Genomic DNA, 27,821 nt, shown 5'->3' on the forward strand with positions numbered 1-27,821 from the left:
TCACTGCCTGAAACAAGGACATTCAAATGATGGGATTTAGGAACAAAGGCCAACATTAATTCCTGCTAGGCTGACATTTTGTTCTCCGTTGGCTCCATGTAAGTAACTTGGATCACAGTATCTGGACAATCCACTTCACACATCTAAAAGCAGGACATAAAGCCTGTCCACCTGAGTGCAGCAGTGCCATCTGGGGGCTAAGAGCAGGAAGTGTAAAAGTAAGTATTCCCCTTGGAGCTCAGGAGACTGCAGGGGGGGCCCATAGGCAGTGGGATGGAAGAGGACTTGTCCCTGTTTAATACTTGAGCTTTGAACAGCTGAATTATCTTGAAAGAACTTTCTCCCTGGTAGCCCTGGGGAAAAAAATAATGATGCAAAACAAAACAAAAAACAATTCCATACTTTTATCTCAAGTTAGCATAAAGGATTTTGAAGGGCCTATTTTGGAATGATAGTCAATTATCTTCTGGCTATGGTAATAACGACCCAGCTGGAGAAATCATTAAATTATGGTATTAAAGAGGCACAACTTAGATTTCCTGTGCAGAGAAAGTAAAGAATATTTTGAAGAAGAAGCTCAGGGCTTGTTCTGTTCTGTTGGGTTTTTTTTGTTGTTTTAATTTTTTTTGTTGGTCTGTTTTCCTAAGAGCCTTCAATCAGCACATCTAACATGGTCTGGGATAGTGGCTTGGGACTTTGTCCTCCACATTTTTGATATTTGCTTAAGCTACCAGGACACCCTTTGGCATCTAAAAAAGTTTTACAAATAGACAGTACTATTTTCATTTTATACTACTGCATTAGGTCCCAATATTGTGCCCCATGGTCAAGATTTCTTCTTTTCATGGAACTATCCAAATACTTCTCCTCCTCCTAAGCCCCCTGGGAGTCAGCCCTTATATATCTCACTCTCAGCCCCCATTCCTTTTGTCTTATATTTTCTCTCTATATTAGAAACTAGGATTTTGGTATAGGTTAGGTCACATTAGAAACTACATGTTACTCTTCGTATGTAGTTACTAGGATAAAGACTGGATACTCCTGACTCCTTTCATTTTACCAGGAAAAATGTGACTTTGAAACTTGGCTCTGCCACTTAGAGTCTTATAAATTTATCTAAGCCTCAGTTTCCTTATTTGTGAAATGGGAATAATAATATGCAATGACAGACAACACATTGTAGTGAATAGAAAGCTGAGTCTCAAAGTCAAGAAGATCTGAGTCCGTGTATGCCTTTAAGATATACTGACTGTGTAACTCTGGGCAAATCACTTCATCTCTCACTGACTAGGTAATGTTCCACAAGTATAAACTATGGAATAACTGGTATCTGATCTGATAGAAAGAGCTTCTCAAAGGGTGTTAACTATACCAAATGCATGATAGGTCTAGATCAAAACACTTTTTTTTAATTCCTGCAATGTCTACTTCAGAGAGGCATTGTAAGAAAAGGGTTTTGCAAACCATTAAAACACTATATGAATGTAAGTTATTATTGTGAGCTGGGAAGGATGTCTGTCTTAATATAGGCTGGAAAATCCCAACCATTACCATCTTCTTCAGATGGACTACATGGCTTTTTTCTAAGGTTCTCATTGACACAGACACACTTACGTGTGCTCATAAACATTTCATCAACGCTACTAATTACATTCTCGTAGATTCTCCGGGAGAGCTCTCTTTTCCTATAGAGAGATAACTGTGATCCCAGAATTGTGCCATTCCAGTATGAAGCATCAGTAAGAGCTCTGTCACCATAGCTCCCCAGGACCTAGAATAATTCTATGGAGCTCACCACTAGTACCCAGGACTGCATGACCTCTCCAATGAGCTCCACAGTAAGGGAGACCTGCTTCTGCCTGGCCCTAGAATCCATTCTCCTCACACACCTAAAACATAAGACTCACTTGCTCACTCAGAAAACAAGATGAGCACCAGAATTCTACCCCCAGTTCTATTCCATCCCATTCAACAAACATTTAGGAAATGCCTGGTATAAGCAGTTACTGTTCTAGGTCTTTATTTTAACCCCCATTTCACTCCCCAGTACTACTCTTCATGTACTCAATAGCTGACCAATGAACCAAATAAAGACATAACAAGCATTTATTATTCACAACATCAGTGGGGATATAAAGACAGGAATGAAACAATCCCTTCGCTCAAAGAATTTACATTCTATTGGGAGAGACAACACATATATGTACCAGCAAATACAAAATGTGTTCACATTAATATAAGGTATAATTTTTAGGAGAAGGAACTAGCAACAGGAGAAAGGAAAATCTTTATAGAAAATGTACTGTGTAAACTGAGCTATGACAGAAATTTGGGATTCTGAGAGGCCAAATGAAAAAGGAGTGCATTCCAGGCCTGGGTGAGGACCTGTGCAGAGGCCAGAAGATGAGAGGTGGAATTTTCTGTGTGAGGAACAGCAAGAAGGTCAGTGTGGCTGGATCATAGGATATACACACTAAAAGAGTGATATACAATATATTTGGAAAGGTAAGTGAGGGTCAGGTAGAAAAGGGCTTTAAATGCCAAATAGAGAAATTTAAATTTTACCCTACAAGCAAAAGGGAGCCACTATAATTTATTGAAGACAGAAATGAGGTGGTCAGACACATATTTCAGGAAAATTACTGACTCCATGTGGAAAAGGGATTGGAGTGGGGAGAGATGCAGCAAGTAGCCTATTTCAATGATACACTTGAGAGTGGAAGAGGGCTTGAGCAGGGTAATGGTTGTGTGAGTATATAAGAGGAAAAATATGAGTGATAAAAAAGAAGCACTAACAAACTTGGCAACTAATTTAAGTGGTAAAGTGAGAGTGAGCAAGGGAGGATGACTTGTAGATTATGAACCTGGAAGGGTTGTAATTTCCTTGAAAGAATGAGCACAGGTTGGAGAGTGGTGGGTTAAAGAAAAAGATAATGAGCTCTGTTTGGGGCATGTTGAATTTCAGATGGTAACGAGACATCCAGTTGGAAATGTTCTCTAGCTAGTTGGAGACCCATGCCTGGATTTCCAAAAGAGAGACTGGAAGTCTTCCGCATAGAAATGATCATTAAGTCCATGAAAAAAAATGAGGCAACCGAGGTAGAGAAAAAGAGAAGTCCCAGGACAAGATCCATAGCCTTGAGCTACATCCAGAGTTGGAGGGCGTGATATGGCTCACCATTCAACAATAGATCCATAATCCAACTTCTCCTTTAGTGGAATCAAAATAATCTCTTATTACTCTTTAATAACTGTGGGGTGTTAAGGGACAGTTAATGACCCTAACCTATAAAGTGATTTTTAATATCACTGGGTATATAAGTAATGTACTTTGGGTGATGTTGCAGGATATTTTGATTGATGGGTGGATATGGAGGATGTCTCAGTGTATACTGGCAAGTCCACAGGTGGGTCATGCATGGGAAAAAAATTAGGAGAAATTGTTTTAATGAATTAAAGAATGTGCTAGGAAATGACAGGCTTGGACTATAGGAGCCACTGTTGTACAGGGGATAAAACTGGGGGTAAAGAAGACCTGAGTTCAAATCTAGCTTGGACATTCGTTAGCTGTGTGCCCCTAGGAAAGTCACGTGACCTCTGTCAGTATAAATTTCCTCATTTATAAAATGTGGGAAATGATAAGTATAGAAGTTAATCACAAGGGTTATTCAACAAAGGAAGATGAAGAGGAGGAGTAAAAGGAAGAGGAGGAGGAGAAAGTTGGGATTCTAAAGGTCAGAGGTTGGATTTGGAGAGAAAAAATGCATGAGGACTTCAGAAGTTGAAGAAAGAAGAAAAGGCCTCATCCTGAAAGGAGAAGAGATGGGTTGAAGGTGGAGAAACTACGAAGGAGCTGGGCAGAAGAATATGGAGGGAAGAAGCTGGGGCAGAAGAAGATCTCTAGATAGAAGAGGGAAAGCACTAGGAAAAAAAGAAGAGATGTAGAAAAAATAGAAGGAGGGTCTTAAGGAGGAGAAGATAATAAGTAAGACAAGGTAAGTAAAATAATTTAGCAAGATCAGAGATCAATGGGAGAAAAGATAGATTGCATGCAATTCTCAAGGTGCTAGGAAAATAAGGAGAGCAACAATTTTGAAGTTGAAGACCCCCACAAGTAGTTTGGCCCAGACACTCTATCAGAGTGCTGATAACCAGACACAAAAACCAATGACCTCACTCCAAAGAGTAAGGAAAATCTGTAGAATTTTTTTGCACTGACCAAATGACAGCTTCCTGTGCTCCAAGATCAAACTGGTCTCATTACTAGAAGAGAAGCTAAAGGGTCTTGAGATGCTTTTCTAGTCTCCAGATTATTAAGGAAGATGGAGTGTTCCTTTAAAAAAAAGAACAAAGAGCTCTAATGTGAAAACAAAGTAAAAGAAGCATCTAAAGAAGCAAAGGGAAAATATGACCTATGTTAGGATTTTTGGAGAGTGAAAAAATGTTGTACAAATGATAAAGGAAGTCAGAAAGAAGCCTGAAGCTAACAGTAGGTATTGGGCTCTTCTAGGAAAGAGCTGGACATTTTGAAGAACGATATCTTCCAAAGAATTATGGTGTGGATACATAGGAGCTGTCAGGTGAGAAAGCATCCTCTAAGCCTCAAAGGAAGAAGAAAGGATGGTTTATGACTGATGGACATTGGACCATGAAAATACAGGTGTCTTCTGTCTTCCTAGGGCATGCAGCTAAAGTGCAGCTAAAGATTTGTAAAACTGAACTTTAGAACCAACTTCAGGAAATTCCCTTAGGCATAAATAGTACTGGCAGAAGGAAACAAAAAGGCAGATTATCAAATCTTGGGCAAAAACTTTGCAGACATGGGTATGGTTTACATCACTAGAACCCATCAAAGACAAAGGATTTGGAAAAGAGAAGGATACTTGGGAAGGAAATAAATAGTTAAAAAAGATTGCATCTGAGAATGGAATTTGGATTTTTGGATCACAACTTTTTAATCTAAGAATGATTAGTTCCTGTCCAGGAATGGAATGCATCCAACAAAAGGCTGCTAGGAATGCTGGAAATCTTGTAAATCTAATCCAAATAAAACTTAAAAGGAAGGAAGGAGAGAGAGAGGAAACTATGTTTATGCACTAAACTAACGGTAGAAAGAGTACATTCAATGTAGAATGAAAATTGGCAGTAAAGACTCACAGAAATTGGAAGGACTGAAAACTTAAGACTGGAGTGTGATAAAAACTCATGGCCTCAGATATCTATCCCCCAGATATTTTTCCCTAAACTCTCTCCTCTTGCAAATTTTTCTAGTACTGTAGAAGGCACGACCATCCTCCCAGTCTGCTAAACTGGAAACCTGGGTGTCATCCCTGACTCCTCACTCACTCTTGCCACCACCACCACCCCCATTTTCAATCTGTTGCCAAGTCCTCTTGATCCTACCTATTATAATAGCTTGCTGGTTGTTCTCCTCAAGTTCCTCAAGTCTCTACCTCCTGCTGTCTAAGTGATCTTGCTAAATAAAGCACAGGTCTGACCATGTTATCTTGCTCCATTCAATAAAATACAATGGCTCCTCGATACTTCCAGGATCAAATACAAAAGCCTCTGTTTGTCTTTTGGAACCCTTCATAACTTGGACCCTTCCTTATCTTTCCAGTCTCCTTCTACTTTACTCCCTTCCATATGTTCTTCCACCCAGCAACACTGGATTCCTGTCTTCCTTGCACAGGAGACTCCATCTCCCAAGTCTGTGTATTCTTACTGTCTGTTCTCCATGGGAATAATGTGCTCCCCCCTAATCTCTGCTTCTTGGCTTCACTGATGTCCATCAAGCTAGAATCCAACCTTATACAAGAAGTATTTCTCAGCCCCCCTTGATGCTAATGCCAATAATCCAATCTCAGAAAAGAAAAGAGTAGTTGCGAAACAACTATCATTTGGAGAAGAGAAGTACTCCTGGTCCTAATAGACTCACAGGAGAATTCTACCAAACTTTTAAAGAACAACTTGTTCCAATACCAGATAAATTATCCTCAAAAATTCAGAAAGAAAGCATTTTGCCAGCTTCCTTTTATGAGATAAACAACTCCTAATGCTAGTGCCTTTCCTTTGAGTTAATCTCCAATTTATCCAATTTATGTGTGTATACACATACACAGACACACACACACAGACACACACACACAGACACACACACATACATACACAGACACACACACACACACATACACACACACATGCATTGTCTGTACCTAGTTGTTTGCATGCTGTTCTCCTCCCTCACCCCTCTGACTAGACTGTCAGACACTTGAGGGCAGGGACTATTTTAGCCTTTCTTTGTATCCCAGCACTTACCATCATGCCTGGCCCTTCAAAAGCACTTAATAAATGGTCTGGTAACAAGAGTGCAAAGTATAGATAAGAAGTAAGATTAAATAAAACTACTAATACAAGGAGGAAAATTTAATTCCATAGATGTCAATGTGCCTGGCTGGTATGAGGCCCATTAATGGAATACAGCCCAGAAAGCTTAGACTTTATTTGAAAGAAACAGGAGAGATTGGGGGAGGGAGGGAGGATTTTTATATAGATAATTTTTCTTATCTACAAAATGAGGTACTCTCCCTCTTTACTCCCTCATGAAAGCCATAACTCCTTAAAGGCTATAACCACCTAGAAGAACCTTTCCTGATTCATCTGTTAATCTCCTCCAAAAATATTTATCTATTTTTATATCTTTTTATGTATCTTATTGGTTTATTTATTGTCTATATGCCATCTCTACTTCCTCCAATAGAATATAAGCTCCTGGAAGATGAGGATAATTTCATTTTTTTTCTTGTATCCCTAGAATCTGTTACAGTGCCTAGCATATAGAAGGCATTTAATAAGTGCTTATCAAATTAAATTGTATGAATTCTCTCTAAGGGACCTTCCAAATCTAATCTATGATCAGGAACATGATGATATAAAGAAATATAGAACCTAAAGGGGAGAAATGTGGCACAGAGCATTGAAGTAAAGACAACAAACAGCAGCATAAATAGAAGCAATAGTGTAATCAGTAGTCCATTGGACAAAAAGAAGAATAAATGGGAGGCATGCACTTTATTTCACATATATGCCTTACCGGGTTCAGGAGTGCTTTAGCAAAAACTATGTTAACAGGCAATACGTTACATAGGTTTATTTTTTAAAGCAGGAAGGAAACCTATAGTGCCTTCTCCTTTGTGATTCTTCCCTTCTCAATTTTCCTCTCTCCCTCCCTCTATTATTCCACTATCCCATTTTCTTCTTACCATAAAAGGAGAATTTGAAAAACAAACCTGAATAAAAGTTTTCCCCCCACAAATAGTTTGAATAATTAGACATACTGCTGCAAAAGGAAGCTGATCCTATCAGATCTGTATTCTGTTGGTCTGAGAAGTTGAGGCTTTTGCTTGTTTATCCTCAATTAAGAACTGATTTGAGATACAGTCCTTTATTCATTTCTTTATTTCTTAGTTACATCTTCTGGGTGACTCATAGGGTCATGAATTTAGACATGAGAGGGACCTTAGAAACAATCCAGATGTATTGGCTCAAAGTCCCGCAGCTGACAACTGACCAACACTCAGCCTGACTCAGAACTGAGTTTTCTGAACCTGAATCTGCATTCTTTTAACTGTACCAGTCTGGTTCCTGGCTCACCTATGTGACTTACCATCCTGGTACCATCCAACAGTGACAGTCCTGGATCCCTAGGGATGTGCTCATGTGATAAGCATGTCTATCCATAAAGTCTCATCAGCCCCCTGGCCCTCCCACCAATGAAAACAACATAGATCCCTGAAACATTAAAGTAAGTGAGAGAGCACTGAGCTCTTGAAGTAAGATTGGCATTTGCACAGGGGTGCAAGGGTTACAAAACAGCAGGCAGCAGCTTTGGGGATGCCAAAAGTCAAATGAGAAGGGAAACATGAAGGAGGAAGAATGATGTGATTTTTTGAAAGGACTATGTAATGATTCGGAAAGAAACAGGTGCTGTCACTCTGGTTCTGCAAACAACCTGTCTTGTGACTTTGGACTCAACTCTTTCAGCTTCAGTTCTCACTGAGTAAGATGTTGCACTAAGTGCTTTCCCAGGTCCCTTCCATTCTCTACTGATGAATCCAGGAAGGTGAGGGGGCAGTAGCATGATCCCAAGTTTCAAGATTATACATACTTTCACATTCAGTTTGCACTTTTCCCCAAAGCTATTATCTTCCAGAATGACCCTAACATTGGCACTCGTCCAGATAAGAAGCATAAAAGGGAAAAGCATAGGATTAAGCCAGTGTCTGTGGCATAGTTTTCTTAGACCCATACAAAGAGAGCGGTTGTAGATGATCCAAATGGGTTAAATCTTTTAATCTCCAGATTTTTCCTGCTTTGCTGGAAAAGCCAAGGATGGGGTGGAGCATTTCTATTTATAAAAAAGATTGATTCTAGGAGGAGAAGTCCCTGCAGGAGGAACAACTGAAGAAACTCTTCTTGATCCTTCTCTGACACAAGAGACCATGGTCAAGCAAGTTGCAATTATTGGAGCTGGTGTGAGTGGCCTCACCTCCATCAAATGCTGCTTGGAAGAGGGGCTGGAGCCCACCTGCTTTGAGAGAAGTGCTGACATTGGAGGGCTATGGCAATTCACAGTAAGTCATATTTCCTTAACTCTTCTATATGGAGTATGCTGACCAGCAACGACCTGGCAAGGTGACCTTGACCACTCTACCTCTCTGGTCCTCAGTTTCTCAATCTATAACATGAGAGGGTTCACTCAGATAATCTCCTAGGTCCTTTCCCTGTCTGTCTAGGAAATTGTTCTGTAACATTTGAGATCGACCCAGTGGGAGATTTCTATTGGTGCTAGGACAGAATAATGATAGCTACCATTTATGTAGTGCTCTAAAGTTTACAAAGCACTTTGGATATCTTAATCTCATTTGATCCTTACAACAATCTTGTGGAGGTAGATGTTATTATCATCCCCATTTTACAGAGACTAGGTGGAAGGAGATCAAGTGACTTACCCAGGAGTTCTATATCTCAAGCTCTCACACTTGGTCTGTGATTTCATGAATAAGGGGAACTCCCAATGAGAAAGCCACCTCTGCTGCAGGTCATTTCTGTGATTTAGAAAGAGGTCCCTAAGGCACTGAGAAGTTAATTTACTTGCCCAATATCACACAGACAAGTATACAACAGAGGTGGGACTCAAGCCCATACCTTCCTGACTCTGGGGTCCTTCCCCATGCTTTCTTTGTCTCTCATAGTTACAGGTAGATAAATTCCACTGAAGGTGGTAGTTCTCTTTTTGAATATTGACTTGTTGAGAGTTTTAATTTCTGAAAGATAATAACAATTTCCTCTTTGTGATGTTTCCTTAGGAATATGTTGAAGAAGGCAGGGCTAGCATTTATAAATCTGTTGTTACTAACAGCAGCAAAGAGATGTCCTGTTTCTCAGACTTTCCTTTCCCAGAGGATTTTCCAAACTTTGTGCCACACTCCCAATTTTTGGAATATCTCAAGATGTATGCAAACAAGTTCAACCTCCTGAAATGTATCCAATTCAAGGTATGTCACTAGGAGTTGTTCAATTGGCAGAAATATACTTTATACACATCTTCTTTCATTGCTTCCTATCTCAGACCCAAATTCTCTGCTTGAGATTGAGAAACTGGCAAAGATCAATGCTACTGGGTAGGATTCTTTCATCCCCTGGGGGCTTTTCAATTAAGCTGTGAAGGCAAATATGTATTCATGCCATATAACCCACATGTAGAAACCTGTCTATGTATGGCCCTTATCTGAATGGCCACAGGGTCTAATCCAGATAGAGTTATGATTTCTAACACAGTCCTATACCCATAATTCCTGGGTCTCTGTTTTTGTTGCCTGGATATCATGACTCCTTGAAGAGGGTGGGGAGGAAGGATATTTGCATACTCTGGATTCTTTTTTCTAGACTGTTGTCTGCAATGTGAAAAAATGTCCAGATTTCTCTACCTCTGGCCAGTGGGAGGTAACCACTGAACATGAAGGGAAGAAAGAGTCAGCCATATTTGATGCCGTCATGGTCTGCACTGGTTATCTCACTGACCCGTTTTTGCCACTAGATACTTTGCCAGGTATAGTATTGTCTTCTAAGTCCCTTTATTTTTTTAATTATATTCTTATTGATGTCTCTTGGTTTTGGATTTTGGGGAAAAAATCACTGTGGTATACCATGTGGGTATATCCCAAAGCACTGTGACGAGCCCACTTTTCTTCTTATTCTCTGTCTCTTGGTCACCTCATCAACTGGTCAAGTGTTTAATTAGCATCTCTATTCAGATTACACACACACACACACACACACACACACATACATACATACATACACATATACATATATATATACATATATATATATATATGTAGTTAGTTAGTTAGTTAGTTAGTTAGTATTTCTTTCTCCTGAGTTCCAGTCCCACATCACAAACTGCCTTTTGGGCATTTCCTTTTCTTTTTCTGTTTCTTTGGGGGGGGGGGCGGGAAGGGAAGGCAAGGCAATTGAGGTTAAGCGTCTTACCCAAGGTCACACAGCTAGTAAGTGTGTCAAGTGTCTGAGACTGTATTTGAATTCAGGTCCTCCTGCCTCCAGGGTCATTGTTCTACTCACTGTGCCACCTAGCTGCCCCACCTATTGGACATTTCAAAATGGATTGCTGGAGACATTTCTAATTCAAAATGTCCAAAATAGAATTCATTGTATCACCCACCTTTCTTCCCTACTTTAGTCACCCAAACTCGCGATCTATCTCATCCTCCATATCCCACTCTCCATCGTTCTATATAACCAATCGTCTGCCAGATCTTTTCATTCCTCCTCAACATCTCTTTCATCTATGCCCTCTTCTCCACTCATCCAGCCATCACCCTATTTCAGATCCTCATCACCTTTCCCCAGCCTATGACAATAGCCTCCTGATGCATCTCCATACTCCACATCACTACCATAGTAATATTCCCAAAGCATAGGTCTGGCCATATGACTTCTCTATTCAATAAATTCCAATGGCTTCCTGTTCCCTCTGTGATAAATCTCTTGTCATTTAAAGTCCTTCACTACATGATTCCAATCAGCTTTTCCAGTCTTATTCTACATCACTCCCTTTCACACATTATATGGTCCAGCCAAACTGGTTCTCCAACTCTGTCTCACATAAGACTGATTTCACAGACATGTTGCTGAAACCTTCCATATGTATCGTCTCTCTCCCATTAGAACATGAGCTCCTTGGGAGGAAGGACCATCTTACTTTCAGATTTTTATCCCTAGTGCTTGCTTTTCACACAGGAAACATTTAAAAAGTGATTTATGCATTCATTCAAGATACTCCATCTCTCATCCCTGCATCTTTGCACAGGCTGTGTCCCATCCCTAAAATGAGCTCCATCTTCAGTTCTGCCTCCTAAAATCTCCAGTTTCCTTCAAAGTTTGGCTCACGTGCCTATTCTACAGGAGCTCTTTCCTGATTTCTTCCAGCCACTAGTGTCATCTCCCCCCAATTACCTTGTATTTAATTTTTAGAAACATTGTATATCCTTATATATGCACATGTTATTTCACTTGAAAAAACATAGAATACTTGAAAGGAGGGACTGTTCTATTTTTGTCTCTTATCCTCAGAACCTATCACAATGCCCAGCATATAGTAGGTGATTAATATATGTACTGACTGATCACTATTACTATAATAATCCTACCTCTCCAAAAATCTTCTTTTTTCAATCAGTCAATAAATATTTACTCAGTGCCTATTGTGTGCCAGATACAGTACTAAGTGCCAGGGATACATTGCAATCATATACCATAGCTTGTTATGAAAAAAGTCAGTTCCTGCCCTCGGGGAGCTTATAAAATAAAGGGGGATGACAACACACAAAAGGGAGCTTAAAAGTTGGGGTGGTGATGGGCAAAGAAGGTACCTGATGTGTGGGCATGGTGGAAAAGCCAAAGAAGTCTCAGAGTTTCCTATGGCATGGTAGAAAAGTCAGAGAAATGTTAAAAAGAGAAACAAGTTAATGTGAAACAGATCATGTCATGACAGGAAATACATTTCACCATCAGTCCTCTGGGATCAACATTGGTCATTACATTCATCTGAATTCTGATGCCTTTCAATGCTATTTTCCTTTCTGTTATTGTGGTTATTCTGTATTTTCACCCCTTACATCTGCTTTCTTTGCTCTGAATAAGTTCATTATTCAGAAAGCATTTCCTAGATGCCTACTATGAGCCAGGGAGCAGGGGAGATACAAAGTCTTCCTTAACATCTCCGAATTCCTTATAGTCATTTTGTGATGCAATTCCATTACATTCAAATAGCACCTCAGCCCTCCCTCCCATGTTGGGCACCTTGGTTTTACTTTTTAATATCACAAAAATATTGTTATAAATTTTTACCTAATTCAAGAAAATGTTATAAATATTTCTGCGAATATGTATATTTCTATAGCAGTGTCTGGAACATAATACGTGTTTGTTTCATTCTTTAATCTCAGGAAAATTAATCAAATCACAAAAGGGACAGGTTTGAAGGTATAAGCACCTACTTAGGTGATTGTGTTTTAATGGGATAATGTGCACAGGTATGCTTTTAGAAGTCACTTTTATCAAAGCACGTTGCAAACCTTAAATCAATATATAAATGTTCAATTTTATATCTTTATTACTGCCATTCTTTCTAGCCACCCCTTCATTCATTAATTCACGTTATTCCCATGCAAGATAGATAGGGCAGATATCATCATCCTAATTATACAGAGAAATGAAACCCAAAGTCAAATGTGGGTCACTTCGGTAAACTGGAATTTGGACTCAGTTGAGGTTAGAGCATTGGGTAGGAGAAAGCACTGAATGTGGAGTAGGAGGACTTGGGTTTGAATTCAGATCCTCTAGTTACTATCTATATGACCTTGGACAAGTCATTCCATCTCTATGAGTCTTGCTTGTCTCATGTTGTAAAACGTGATTAAACTAATTATCAATTAAGGGACAATCCACCTCTACATTCTAGGACCTAATTCTACATTCTAAAAGCTTGATATATGGGCTTTATTTCAAATCCCCTATGACTGTGAGTTTGCCAAATAACAATAGGACCTTGATAAAGCCACAAGGCATGTTACACAAACTTTCTTTTCAGCATTTGGGTTTTTTAAAGTTTTGAATTCCAAATTCTATCCCTCCTCTCCCCACTCCCTGAGATGGTAAGCAAGGTGTTCTAGGTTATACATATGCAACCATGTAAAACATTTCCATATTAGTCATTTTGTACAAGAAGACTAAAATAAAAGGAAAAGAATGAAAGTGAAAACTAGCATGCTTCAGTCTGTATTCAAACAATATTAGTTCTTTCTCTAGAGGCAGAAATTATGCTTCATCATTAGGACTTTGGAATTGTCTTAGATCATTGTATTGCTGAGAAGAGCTAAGTCATTGACAATTCTTCATCAAACAAATTCCTATCCAATCATCAAATTGCTGTTACTGTGTACAGCATTCTCCTGGTTCTGTTCACTTCACTCTTCATCAGTTCCTATAAGTCTTTCCAGGTTTTTCTGAAATCATCTTGCTTGTCATTTCTTATAGCATGATAACATTCCATTATAATCATATACCACAGCTCATTTAGCCATTCCCCAATTCATAGGCATTCCTTTGGTTTCCAATTCTTAGCCACCACCAAAAGAGCAGACAAGCCCTTTCCAGAACTTCTCTCAGCCTCTGGCTGGCTGGTCACACTTTTTCTCAAAAGGGTTGGTTTCCCACAAAGCAGAAATATATCTGATTGTGTAATGACAGCTCCAGAAATTATTTTTCAGCAACTATTCCTTTTTCTTTGGTGTTTCACAATCCAGTGATCTTTGGTATCAAATAAGCCAAGCTAAGCCATCTATATTACCAGCTGATTTCAGCCAAAAGGCAAAATAACCACCCCACATCACTGAGCCAACTGAAATTAAATAGTAATCCCTTATTATCCTAAATGTGATACGGGTTTAGATTGAGTTTCAGGCAGTCTCCAAATCAACCCTGACTGGAATTGATGTCTCCATCACCATTGGTAAATACTATACCAATAAATTTGCTATCTATTATCCATTTTCTTGTGAGTTACAAACAGTAACCACTGATATCATTTTATACTTAAAAATTACTGTCATAATCTTCATCTAAGGGGCTGGGCATTGTCTCTTTCTCCATTAAAGAGACTCTTACTCTGGAGCCAAGTGGACATGGTCCAGATTGAGTTCTAAGGGAGCATGAATACCTCAAAAGAAGGACAAATTCTTTTTCTCTCACTCTTTAACTCTTTGTATCCTTATCCTGGGGCTTTACAGAGGGAAAAGTACTTGAAATTTAAGTTTGGCTCATATCTAGGTTTTGCTCAAAGTGGGAAGAAGAAAGTACTAGAGTCTTCTCACTATATTCTAGATCAGGTATAAGACAGCTATTTATTTCCTTCAAACAAAAGAAATGCTAAATAAAAAGATACTCAAGCAAGAATTGGCAGAAACTTTAAAAAAGGATTCAGTAACTGATAACTATCATTATACAAACAGCAAAATATGAAACATCTTATAGAACTTTGGGATAGGTATTTTCCATTTCTTCTCAGCTCTGTAGTCTTTCCCCAATCTCCTCTGTCAATCCAGACCATGTCTTGGGCTCATTCTCCTGTCTATGGTTGTATTCTCCTCCAAGAAGCACTGCAGTGGATATTGTGCCTAACTGCCACCCTATGGTATCATACCATATAATGCAGCCAGCACTGCCTGACAGTCCCAAGAGATATGGCCTCTGGAAGTCAAAGAGCTGTCTCTAATGCTAAAGATGTCTATCTCAAGATCACTGCTCAATCACTTATGCTCACTGAAAGAACACAAAGCAGGAGAGGCATTCAGAGCTCAGTGAACCCATCTTAGATTAGCTCAACCAACATGTGCTTTAGCTATCATGTGCTCATAGTGCCCTTTTTTTCTGTTCGGGTGGGGAAAAGAGCAAGTTACCCCTCTCCAACCCTTCCTATGAAGCCCAGGGAAAGAGAAGTATTCATTCCAGTGACAGTAAGGAAAAGAGCAAGCTAAAATGTGTCTCTCCTTATTAAATTAATGTAGGCCCCCTGCCCTGCCGTCATCATGCAGCTAAGGAACCATTGGGAGGATAGTTCCATTATCCCAAAGCACTCAAGTCCTGCAGTGCTGAGTCAGCACATGTAGTCATCCAGAAACAGGCAGGGCATCGCCATGAGGTAGTTGCCCACCCCCATGTCTATGCCATATGGCAACACTCATAACACTTTGAGGTTTGCAAGTGGTCAAAGTTATTATCTCATTCAATCTTCAGATCCTCCCTTTCCAGTAGGCACAGTGCCATTATTATATTGATTTATAGATGAAGAAATGAACATTAATAGAGATTGAGTCACTCATCTGTGTTCATACAACTTGAGGGGGTCATGAGTAAAATTTGAACCTATGTCAGTCCTGACAGTAAATCCACTGTATTTTCTATACTACCATGATGTCTTTCACAATCGGTGAAAGTACAGGACCATTTCGACTGAGACCTTTGCAAGTGTTTCATCTCTCCTACTAAATTAGACATCCCTTCCAGGAGGTAAAATGTCTTTTAAATCTTAGTGTCTTTCAAATCTTTCTGTACCCTAGTGCTTCTAATTATGCAATAGAAGACACTAATTCATTTGTTCAATGAAGAAAACAATTTATATTTCAATTTCATTTTGCTGTGATAAATACATTCAGCATCAAATTGGCTTTACTATATGGGTTGAGGCATTGAAGAAGGAGGCATGATATTCATGACAATTGGACTTCACTGAACATGGTGAATATGCTTCTGAAAAGTTGCAGGTAAATCAAATTTTTATAGAATTATTCTTTTTTCTATAACACCACAAAACCCTTTATACTTCAATGCTTCAGATGATCTCTGACCTCATCCATAAACCTATTACTTCAAATCCCATTTCTGACAGCTAAAAGAACCAAAACTTACCCTAAAAGTAGCTTAGGGAGGCACTGTAATAGGAGGAAATGTACTGATAAATAGAAGAAGGAAGGAGGAAATTCAAAAGGAGACATGGAGCAGCAGGGCAATGTGGGAACTACTGTGTTAAATTTGAGATAAACAAAACCAATGACAACAAGTTAACATTACTGTAGGATTCATTACGTGTGAGGTGATGTGCTAAGCACTTTATAATTTCATTTCATACGAGCTTCATAACAAACCATGGATGTAATCGGCACTATTGTTACCCCCATTTTACAGTTGAAGAAACTGAAGTTAAGTGACTTGCCCAAAGTCACAAAGCTAGAAAATATTTGAGGCTGGATTTGACCTCAGGTCTTCCTGACTCCAGGCTTAGCACTCTATCCACTGAACCATCTAGCCATATGTAGTGGAGATTTATGGTCTCATAAACAGTCCTTTTTTCTACACTTAGTTGGATAAGGAAATGTTTGTGTATGTGAGTGTGTTGGTTTTTAATAATTTTATGATAAAAATACTTTCCCTAATTAGAAGGAAATCTAAAGAAGAGAGACTGTCTTTTTGTTGTTGTTTGTACTTATACTAAAAGTATTAGCACAGTCACTGGCACATAGTGAGCATTTGTTAAGTGCTTTATGTATTATATCTGTCTATTTATCTATCCATCTGCCCATCTATCTAACTGTTGATCCATCCATTTGCCCATCAATCTATCCATCCATCTACGTATCCATCTATGCATCCATCTATCCATCCATCTACCTATCTAATCTAAAAAAGGAAGTACACTAGCTCTGGGGTCAGAGGTCCTGAGCTCAATGCCCATATCTGACACTTACTGTTGTATGTCCTGAGGTATCACTTGGCCTCCCTGGACCTCAGTTTCCTCCTTAAAATGAGGGCTGGACTAGATGCCTTCTGATGTCTTCTAGCTCTAAATCTTCTTCTTATGATATGATAGTGCAAAGAGAAGAGATTGCAACTCCTCTGTAGCCTTGATAGTTTCGGGAGTTACTGATGCAAAACGTGTGTGTGTGTGTGTGTGTGTGTGTGTGTGTGTGTGTGTGTGTTTATAATTTACTTTTGTAAGTCCCTCCCCTCCAAGTAGACATTTCTGGGTACAATCAATACCCTCTCCTTCCCAGTCACTAGTTATCAGTATCTTTAAGCAGTGAACAATGGAATACTAGGCTGCATGAATCCCACTAATTAAACTGGGACAATTCACTCAATAGCAGGGAAAGAGATCACCATTTAATGAGCATTTACAAGCACAAGGGACTTTGAGGGTGATTTTAGCTCAATGCAAACATCTGAATCTATCAGAAATGGGTTCTATACATTGAATTTAATACCCAATGCACTGATCAAACGTGGGTCCCCAGAGAGTTACAGCAGGTTTGAAAGATGTTGTGGCTCTGTACTTTATCAAAACCATAATTCATAAGCTCCAACTTTTGTTTACATTGTCAAACAGAAAAGATATATTGGCTCAGATGAAAATATATTTAAACAAATTAAAGAATGACAAAATGTCCCAACAACCCCTCCCACCCAGAGGGATACCAGCAATGAACAGAGGGAGAGCACATATAAAAAGAACATGTATGATTAGGGAATATGTGGAGACACACATGTAAAGAAACCTGTGTGGTCAAAGAGTATACATGAATACAGATACTTGGAAAACAAACAGGACCTGGGCACATGGATGTAGGGTACTCACATAGGGCAATTTTGCCAGGGTCCCCATGAGATTGGGGAAATTCAGCACTTCAATACTGTTGTCATTCAGTCATTTTTCAGTCATATACAACTTGCCATGACCCCATTTGGGGTTTTCTTGGCAGAAATATAGAAATGCTTTGCTATTTCCTTCTCCAGCTTATTTTATAGATGAACAAACTGAGGCAAACAGGGTTAAGAAACTTTCCCAGGGTCACACAGCTAGGAAGTATCCTCTACTACTATAGAGTTGTTACCATCCTCTGGTGATGTTATTTTGCCACGCTGCTGCTTTTTGTGGGGTACCATTGCACTGCAGCTCTGCTCACTGCTGGATACTGAATCCCATCATCTCTACTGGGCATTAAGTGTCTCTGCTCACTGTAATTTCATGCTCTACACCTAACATTGTGTAGTCTCTTTCTATCTGACTACTGGGGCTGCCATCTTCCGGTCTTCAGCTCTTCCACCTCCAGATTACCTATACTATTCTCTCAACTGGGGTGCCTCAGAGGCTAAAATCATTTTAACCCTCATAGCCTAATGGCATGATAATGTCACCTAGCCCAAATGGCAGTAAAGAAAAAATAATAGAAACCTTTAACCTAGGAATAAGGTTCTTTGTTTTTGCTTTTCTCTGATATCTCCAGCTGCCACCCAAAATCCTTGACCCCAACAAACTATTGGATTTGGTCCTCGAAAATTCTTTTTAATTCCAGTCACATTCTTGGTCTGCACAGCCTCAACCCATTTTCACACAACACCTCCACAGAGGATGTATGTGGAGATGGAGTAATGCATTTCCATGAGTCCCCCTTCCCCTAAAAGTTCTTGATTGCCCTGCAAAAAAAACCCAAGTTCAAAAACAAAAGTAGGACTAATGCCTTCTATCTTCATTCTTTTATTATAAATTCCTGCCTTTATTGTACCTTCCTACCAACAGCAAAATTTCTGGTCTTTGTTTAGCCTTGCTGCCAACAACAAACCTCACCAATGTCCTTTCATGAGTCTATAATACAGTAAGTTTAAAGACACAGACAGACAGCATTCCTGCAAATATGATGGAATTCAATTATCTCAATTATCTCAGTTGGCCTACCTTGACATGAAATCAAATACAACTCCCAGATCTAGGTTAAGAAAGGAGAGAATAAGAAAGAATACAAAAGAGAGAGACTGAAGGGGCAGCTAGTTAACTCAGTGGATACAGTGCAGGGACTAGAGTCAAGAGGATCTTCAAATCTAGCCTCAGATACTTACTAATTGTGTGACTCTGAGCAAGTCACTTAACCCTTTTTGCCTCAGTTTCCTCATCTGGAAAATGAGGATAATAATAGCATCTTACCCTCCAGGATTTTTGTGAGGATCAAAAGAGATGATATTTGTAAAGTGCTTAGCATGGCAACTGAGCAGTTAGGTGGCACAGCGGATAGAGTGTCAGGTCTGGAGTCAGGAAGACCTAAATTCTAATGTAGCCTCAGACACCTACTAGCTGTGTGACCCTAGGCAAGTCACTTAACCCTCTGCCTCAGTTTCCTCATCTATAAAATTAACTGGAGGAGGAATGGCTAAACACCCCAGTATCTTTGCCGAGAAAACTCTAAATGGGATCAGGAAGAGTCCTAAACGACTGAACAACAAGAAACAATGCTTTATTAATCACAAATAAGAAAGAATAATGGATTTGGGGAGAGAAGATCTGGTTTTCATTCCTCCTCGACTTATTATCTTTATGACCTTGGACAAGACTTTTCGAATATGGTTTCATCCTCTGAAAAATGGACGCGATGGATATGGACAAGATGCCCCTTCTAGCTCTTAATCCTATGTAGTGCTTTAAGGCCAGAAAGCATTTTTTATACTACACACCTATGAGTATGACAATGGTGCAAATATTATTATCAACATTTCACAGATGACGAGACCAATACCCAGAAATATTGAAGTGGCTTGACCAGGGTCACACAAATAGTATCTGAGCCAGGATTCAAATCTAAGTCTGACTGCAAACACTATATTTTATTCCTACACTCTATGGCCTTAATTAACTAGTGGGCTCATGAGTGATTTATTTTATGTTGCTAATTATTTCACATCTTCATATAATTTCCAAGTTGGGAGAGATCTAGTCCAGTGCATTCCCAAATGAGAATCTCTACCATCTCCAGAGGCAGCTGATGCCCCTTTTGGATAACTCTAACTGTTAGGAAGTTTTAAAACAAGATAAAATTTCCTCTTTACAACTTGTATTCAGTAGCCCTCATCCTCACCCAGACCAAAGAGAACAAATCTAATCCCTCTTCTGCATGGTGGCCTTTCAAATACTAGTATCTTTTAAGTGAGTCATAATATCACCACAAACTGATGTTATTGCCTGAAGGATAGATTTTATTCACAGAGCTTGTCAAGTCTCTCCTTTCCTCTTTTGTTTTCCTTTGTAGGTATCAAAACCTTTAAAGGTAAGTACTTTCACAGCCGAGAGTACAAGAATCCAGATCTGTTCAAGGATAAGAGAGTCCTTGTGATTGGTGCGGGAAACTCTGGCACAGACATTGCTGTGGAGGCCAGTCACATAGCTAAAAAGGTATGGACCTTGAGGTTATTAATTATCATTAAAGTGTTATATGTAATGTGCTCATATGCTGAACGGCCTTTTAAAAATGTAGCTCCCCTTCATTATTGGTCAATTTCACTGTAAATTCTGAATTTATTATTTCTCTGGAGAGGAAGGAAGAAAAGAAGGAAGGAAGGAAGGGTAAGAGATGAGGGAGTAGATTTGTTTCCACAGTTGGGAGCATCCATCTTCCTCCCCCTGGCCCCCAGCTTTGGCAGAGTGTAGGTCAAGTGACTGGTTGGAGATGCTTCTGATCAGAGCTCTGATCTGGCAGAGACCAGGTCTCAGGTTGGTCAGGTGAAAGGTCAGAGGCTTGTACGCATGCTTAGAGGAGGGCAGTGAGGGGGTTGTATCTGGCCAATGAAGAGCCTGGCAGGAGATTAGACAGGAGGGTCTATAAAAGGATTGGCATTCATCTGAGTTCTTTGTGTTTGCTCTGTTCAGGGGATGTACCCATTTATTCAGATGGAATAAATGTAAAATATATAATTAAAGTTCCTCCAACCTCTACCATTTGGGTGGCGTCCTTTCTCATCAGAACGAATAATAAATGCCTTTTCTGATTTTTGGGCTCACACTCCAAATTCTTTATTGTGCCCTTGCACATGGAAGGAAGGAAAGAAGGAAGGAAGGAAGGAGAGAAGGAAGGAAGGAACGAAGGCACGAAGGAACGAAGGAAGGAAGGAAAGAAGGAAGGAAGGAGAGCGAAAAAGAGAAAGAAAAGGTCTTCATCATATCCCTATTTTTCTCCATGACAACCAAAATTTTTCAATCACCAAGAACTTGGATTCACAATGAACAAGATTCAAATCCTGCCTCTGAGAATTACTAGCTGTGTGAGCTCCAAGCAAGACCTTTAACCTCTTTCAGTCCTGAATTTTCTCATTCATAAAACATGAACAATAACAGACCCCATTCGCTGAGTTGTTGTAAGGATCAAATGAGATCACATTTGTCAAGTCTTTGCAAAAAGTTAAAGTGCTATATCACTATCAGTTATTTTGCCCCTATAAGACTCAATTTGCTCATTTGTGAAATGGACATAATACCTATGTAAATGCTGTGAAGATCAAACAAAATAATGTCTGTAAAGCCCTTTGAAAACATTAAAGTAGGATACAAACCATAAAGTTATTAAATGAGTTATGTTAGCAAACTGGAAGTGGGGAGGTGGAAGGAAAGAAGATTTGGGAACTGGCAGAGCATTTAGTGCCTCTAACGTGATAATTACAGCTGATGTTCATATGGCACTTTAGGGTTTACAAAGTCCTTTGAATAACAATAATAATAACTGGTATCGAAATAACGCTTTAAGGTTTGCAAAGAACTTTACAAATGTTAACTCTTGTGACCTTCACAGCAACCTTATGAAGTTAATGCTGAACAATTTGTTTATTTGTTTCTAGGTCTTGCTCAGCACCACCGGAGGTGCATGGGTGATAAATCGGGTTTTTGACCATGGATATCCTTGGGACATGGTATTCACTTCTCGATTTCAAAGTGCATTAAGAAGTACCCTTCCAACTTCAGTTGTAAACTGGTTAATTGGCAAAAAGGCGAACAGCTGGTTCGATCATGGAAACTATGGTTTGGTTCCAGAAAACAGGTAATTTCTTGACTTATGTTTTGTGCTCTCAGAAAGGTGGGACTCCAGATTTCTCAGTAACTTTTGCAAAGCTGGACTGCTGCAGCTGTTGCAAGACATGTGTTTGTTTTGTTGAAATATATGGAAAGACAGAGTACAGAACCACATTAAGATTCAATTTGATTAAGGGACAGATGTGTGGGCTTTTGTTCCATTGGTAAGGAGAAATTGCATCCCATAGTTTCCATTTGCAGTCTTCTCAACGACCACAAGATACACCCTCAACAAGACGATCTCAACTCAATTCAGCAAATATATAATAAAGACCTAATGTGTAAAAGGTACTTTGGAAAGAAAAAGAGCTGTGACATTAGCCTCTCAAGATGCTTAGTCTTATAGAGGACATGTACACAACTACGTATAAGGGCCAGAATAAGATAAAGAAGTGGAAGAGGTTAAGCAAAACTGCATGACCAATTCGAGGAGAGAAAACTTTCATCTACTAGGGCTCATCTGCTGGGGTGGCAAGATGGAAGAGAAGGGGGTGGGTACAGTTGGCAAAGGAAGGAAGGGCGAGACACAAATCAACTGACATTTATGAAACACCTACTATATGCCAGGCATTGGTGATATAAAGTTTCTGAGGATATGACAACAGAAATAAAAAAGTCCCAACATCAAGGGACTTACATTACAACCGTGCAGAAAACATGCACATAAATAAGCATAGAAAGATATATGTATATGTATATATGTGGGGGTATATATAATAAGTTATACATACACATATATATATATACAAATATAATTATAAATATAGATATATGAATGACTGTGTATATATGTGTATATACCTATGTGTATAAATACAAACATAAGAGATTACGTATGCATATGTGTATGTATGTATGTGTATATATATATACATATATACAAATATATGAGAGATCTGTACACAAATTCAGAAGAAGAGTGCTATGAGAACATTTCCAGTTATTCTTAGAAGATATGGCATCCAAAGATGGATAGAACTAATCAGGAATCACTGAAATTTGGGAAAAAATACAGGAGTGCTGAAGGGCAGGCAGAAAGCTGAAGGTCTGACTCCTAGGTGTCCTCACTCTGTTTGAATGTTGGTCAGGCGAAAGACAGGAAGTCATCAGAAATTATAAATCCTTCCCTACAAAACTTCCTTCTCTCAAGCCTGACATCTCATATTCATTGAAAGGGGAGAATTCCAGAATCAAAGGCAGGATGACAGGGTCAGATCACATGGTCAGAGGATAAATGAGCCAAATTATTCATTGGTGAGCCTCTTCCTTCTCTGTTTTTATTTAGGACTTTCCTAAGGGAACCAATATTGAATGATGAGCTCCCAGGATGTATACTTACTGGGAAGGTATTGATCAAACCCAGTGTGGAGACGGTGAAGGAAAACTCTGTGGTGTTTAAGAATACTCCAGAAGAAGAGCCTATTGATATAATTGTCTTGGCCACAGGATATACTTTTGCTTTTCCTTTCCTTGATGAATCTATAGTGAAAGTTGAAAACAATCAGGCCTCTTTGTATAAGTACATATTCCCTGCACAGCTGGAAAAACCAACACTGGCTGTCATTGGCCTCATCAAGCCTTTGGGAGCCTTGGCATGCACATCAGAAGTACAAGCCCGATGGGTCACACGAGTCCTAAAGGGTATGTAGGTGGAAAACACGAGTGGGCAAAGGGGCAAAGGGGGCAAAAAGGGAAGACAGTTGGAAGGCAGGGTGGTTCTCAAACTTCATCTAAGTTGAAATGATGGCTGATTGATTCTAGAAACTAGAAATCTTCATAGCTCACCAGTTCCCATTTAAAACAGACAGAAACTCTCAAAGCAGGATGTGTATTTGTATTGACTGAGTCCCAAGGTAATGATGACTTACTGAATGTCAAGAAAGTAAAGACTACAAAATACAGGCTGGGTCTACATAAAAGCTCATCAGCCATTTTAGTGAAATTAATTGGCCTAAATAAGAAAGCAAAATGATGATTTTAGTGAAAATATTTTAATCAAACTGGTTGCATGGTATAGTGACATGAGAGTGAAGTCGATTTATAACTATTGATTAAGATACTGATGTCAGAGTAGAAGACATTGCTAAGGTAGTACCCTCAGAGATCTCTCTCTCCTTGATACTCACTATCATTTTTCTCAATGACTTGGATGAAGGCATGGATAACTTATTCAAATATGCCAATGAGACAAAAGTGAGAAGGCACTGACAGCACACTGGATAGTGAACCAAACCAAAAACATCTTGACAGGCTAGAATGCTGGGACAAATCTAACAAGTAAACATTTAATCAAGTGAAATTTAAAGTCCTACAACTGGGTTGAAAAACCAACTTCACAAGTGAAAGATGGATAAAATGTAACTTGAAGCAGTTTAGGTAGAAAGACAAGGATCTGGCAGATTTCATGCTACAAACTTAATATGAGTCAACAGTGTGATAGGGCAGCCAAAGAAAAAGTTCCCGTGATTCCAGCTTGCATTAATGAAGAATGACTTCCAGAACAAGAGTAGTGTTTGTCTAACTGTACTCTGCCATAGTCAGGCCATATCTAAAGTGTTCTCATTACTTCTGGGCATTATATTTTACTAAGAATATTGATAAACAGGAGAGCATCACAAGCAGGATGATGAGAATGGTGTGGGACATTGAGACCCTGCCATGTAAGAGTCTCTTAAAGACATTGGCCTGGCAAAAAGAGGTGTGGAATATACATGGTAACAATATTTACACTTACAAGAATATATGTATTTTACTTGGCATCATAAGACTTTAATAAGAACAATGGGTGAAAGTTGCAAGGAGACACATTTATGCTTGATTTCAAGGGGAAAAAAATTCTAACAATTAGGACTATCCACAAATGGAAGGAGCTGCCTTGGAAAGTAATGATTTCCCTGTCGTTAGAGAAGGATCATTATTCCAGTATACTGCAGAAATTTTTATTCAAGTATAGTTTGGATTGATTGCCTTACTAGGTGCTTCCTAACTCTGAGATTTGATGAGAAAGGAAAACAAATGTTTGCTTGACTTAAATTTGACTTTTCTGCTTGTTACTTTGACACCATACAGACAAAAACATAGTCAGCCTAAGTCATAAATATTGCCTTGTGACTTATTAACCGCAGCTTGCCTTTGTGGAAGGTCCCAATGGCCAGAAACCTAAACCACTGGTTTTGTCACTCTCATGGGTGCAAGTAATACAGCAGCCAACTTCACCAACTATAATTTGTGGTACTTTACTCTGGTTGCCCAGAGTACTAATAGACACCTAAAAGACGTCTTTAATTTTATTTTGTAGGCTTGAATAAACTACCACCACCAGAGGTCATGAAAGAAGACATTAACACAAGGAAAGCAAATAAAGCCACTGGGTAGGCTATGTCCCTTAATTATTTGCATACATTATTTTAATTTACAACTAGAGTTTTCAAAACTTTTTAGTACTCACAGTAAAGTATTTCTATAAAGGGTCAATGATTGGTGTCTTAACCAGAGATGGCAAAAACCAATGAATTTCAAACAGAAGGGAGCATCAAGAGCTCTGGAAGAGTTCCAGGGCAACCTTTATAAGGAGTTGAAGGTGAAAGAGGAAATGAGGGGATCCAGGATGTCATGTCAAAGGGGACACTAGATCATCACTATCTACCATGTCAAAGAACTAAGAACTTCAAAATTGGGATAGAGACCTTACTTTTGACTTATTTGACATAACTCCAAGGTTAGGACATTCCTTCAACCAAAGCAGATTAGCACCTTCTCTGAAACCTATGGTTTTAGTGAGTTGTGTAGAGAAGTGAAAGCTTAAGTGACTTTCCCAGGACCAGTCAGAGGCAGAACTTTTAACCAAGGCCATCTTGGATTTAGAGACAGTTCTTTATCCACTATACCATATTGATTCCCATGGACCTTTAATTTTAGAATACATGACAGTAGGAGGGATGTCAATAAAATGAACATCATGGTTTGGTCTGGGACCAGCTAGACATAGTGCATTCTCACCAGTCTGGACAGCATGCTGTTTCATAGCTGAGTGGCCAGTCTCTACCAGGGCATGATTTCTGGATCTTTGGTTGAAAGAATACAGAAGTAACAAGAAGGATATTGAGAAGAAAGCTAAGATGAAGCTTGGTTGGCTCTGGGGCTGACCAGACAGAGTTTGACTCTTACCAATTAAAACAGCCGAACCATAGGGCAATAGTTGCAAAGTAGTGTTTTTAAAGGGACTGCACTTTATAGTTAGGAATAGGAGAAGAATTTTGAGACTTGAAGGCATATTAGTACATGTTAGAATGAAAGAGAAGTCATATATATGATTCTGAATTTTAAGAGGAGAATTTCAATTTTACCCATAATAATATGCCTTTTTTTTCTCTTCTTCACAAAGGTTTGGTTTATACTTCAGCCTGGTTTTGCAAACTGATTGTGTCATATACCTAGATGAGCTCTTATCCTTCATCAATGCAAAACCCAATTTGTTATCTATGCTCCTGGTGGACCCATTATTGGCTTTTAAGGTTTTCTTCGGGCCACTTACTTCATACCAGTACCGTCTGACTGGCCCAGGGAAGTGGGATGGAGCCAGGAATGCCATTCTGACCCAGTGGGACCGGACAATCAAGCCAACCAAAACTCGAGTTGTACAAGAGCCTCCAGATGCTTTTTCCTACCTACTCAAAGTCTTCAGCTTTTTGGCTCTACTTGTGGCTGTATTTCTTATTTTCTAATAGCTGAAGCCTTTGGTTCCTTAGAACAAATGCATAGGGTGGTATTCTAGATCCTCCAGCATAGCAGATCCTTCACTCCTGTGGGTCTTTAACAGGATAAATAATTTGAGGCCTTATTCTCCCCACCTGGAATCCAAATGCACTCTAGAAACTCTATGAAAGCCCTTTTGGCCAATAGTCTCCAGGGTGTACTTCTCTCAACCTTGTTAATCTCTAGCTGTATACTGACCTCCACATTCTACTAACCTATTGGGAGGAAAGTTTTCTGCAAACCTTCAAACACTATATAAATGTAACCTAAGATTATGGTAATTGTCTTCATCTTTATTATCTGCATTTAATGTCATTGGAATAAAATAGTTTTACCTGATTTGGGTAGTTTCAGAGGAGATAACCAATTTGAGTACCTATACTTCCTTCTCCTTTGTGAAGCTTTGCTAATTCAATTTGTGTACCAAAGGCAGCCAAAGCTTTACAAATACTGGATCTGTGTAGAGGTTATATGCTATGCTTTTCACTGAAGAACAATACAAGAAGCAGTGAACATTTTCAGGTTTCCTTTTAATTTCTTTATTGTTGGGAAGAGGAAGAGGGAGTAATAGGAAAGAGGGTAACTGGGAGTGAGGTAGGGAGAGAAGAAAGGGAAGTCATGCGTACTCAGGACCAACATGAAGCTTAGGTGGATTAAAAAATATTTAAGTGGCGCACACACACACACACACACACACACACACACACACACACACACAGACTGAAGTTTCTCAACTTGTATTAAGCTGCTGTGAGCCCTAGCTCAACCAATATGAAATCATTTGGCCTCATAATTTGGGAGTAATTCAGTCATTCCAAGTGGTTTCAAATGAATTCAATGCGTCAGGAATCCAATAGCCCTACCTCACTCTCATAAGCCCATGTACATGATGTCACTCTCAATCATATGAACCCTGCCTCTGAGAGCTTCATCTTGTGACAATACTGTGAGGAACTAGGGCAAATTTCTGTTCAGATTCATGACTCCAAACAACATTTAGGCTCAGGACTTATAGAAGAATAGTGCAATTCTCCATATCTTT

The 27,821-nt window shown here is 39.2% G+C and overlaps 1 protein-coding gene across 1 annotated transcript; it reads left to right on the forward strand.

Annotated features, from left to right (window-relative positions):
* On the forward strand, positions 1-27,296 carry LOC118847466 (dimethylaniline monooxygenase [N-oxide-forming] 1-like). Its single transcript, XM_036755949.1, has 9 exons — positions 1-218; positions 8,434-8,633; positions 9,369-9,557; positions 9,949-10,111; positions 20,214-20,356; positions 21,793-21,992; positions 23,310-23,665; positions 25,323-25,395; positions 26,409-27,296. The coding sequence occupies exons 2-9, from the start codon at positions 8,502-8,504 to the stop codon at positions 26,746-26,748; spliced, it is 1,596 nt and encodes a 531-aa protein (XP_036611844.1). The 5' UTR covers positions 1-218; positions 8,434-8,501; the 3' UTR covers positions 26,749-27,296.
* Positions 27,297-27,821: the final 525 nt, after the last annotated feature.

The sequence above is a fragment of the Trichosurus vulpecula genome, chromosome 4, assembly GCF_011100635.1.
Source record: "Trichosurus vulpecula isolate mTriVul1 chromosome 4, mTriVul1.pri, whole genome shotgun sequence".
Lineage (NCBI taxonomy): Eukaryota > Metazoa > Chordata > Mammalia > Diprotodontia > Phalangeridae > Trichosurus > Trichosurus vulpecula.

Bases quoted from the DNA above. Each gene is read 5' to 3' on its own strand.
- LOC118847466 (XM_036755949.1), top strand. From the start codon at position 8,502: ATGGTCAAGCAAGTTGCAATTATTGGAGCTGGTGTGAGTGGCCTCACC. The intron at 23,666-25,322 runs GTATGTAGGTGG...TTTATTTTGTAG, and splicing joins GGTCACACGAGTCCTAAAGG to GCTTGAATAAACTACCACCA. The intron at 25,396-26,408 runs GTAGGCTATGTC...TTCTTCACAAAG, and splicing joins AAAGCAAATAAAGCCACTGG to GTTTGGTTTATACTTCAGCC.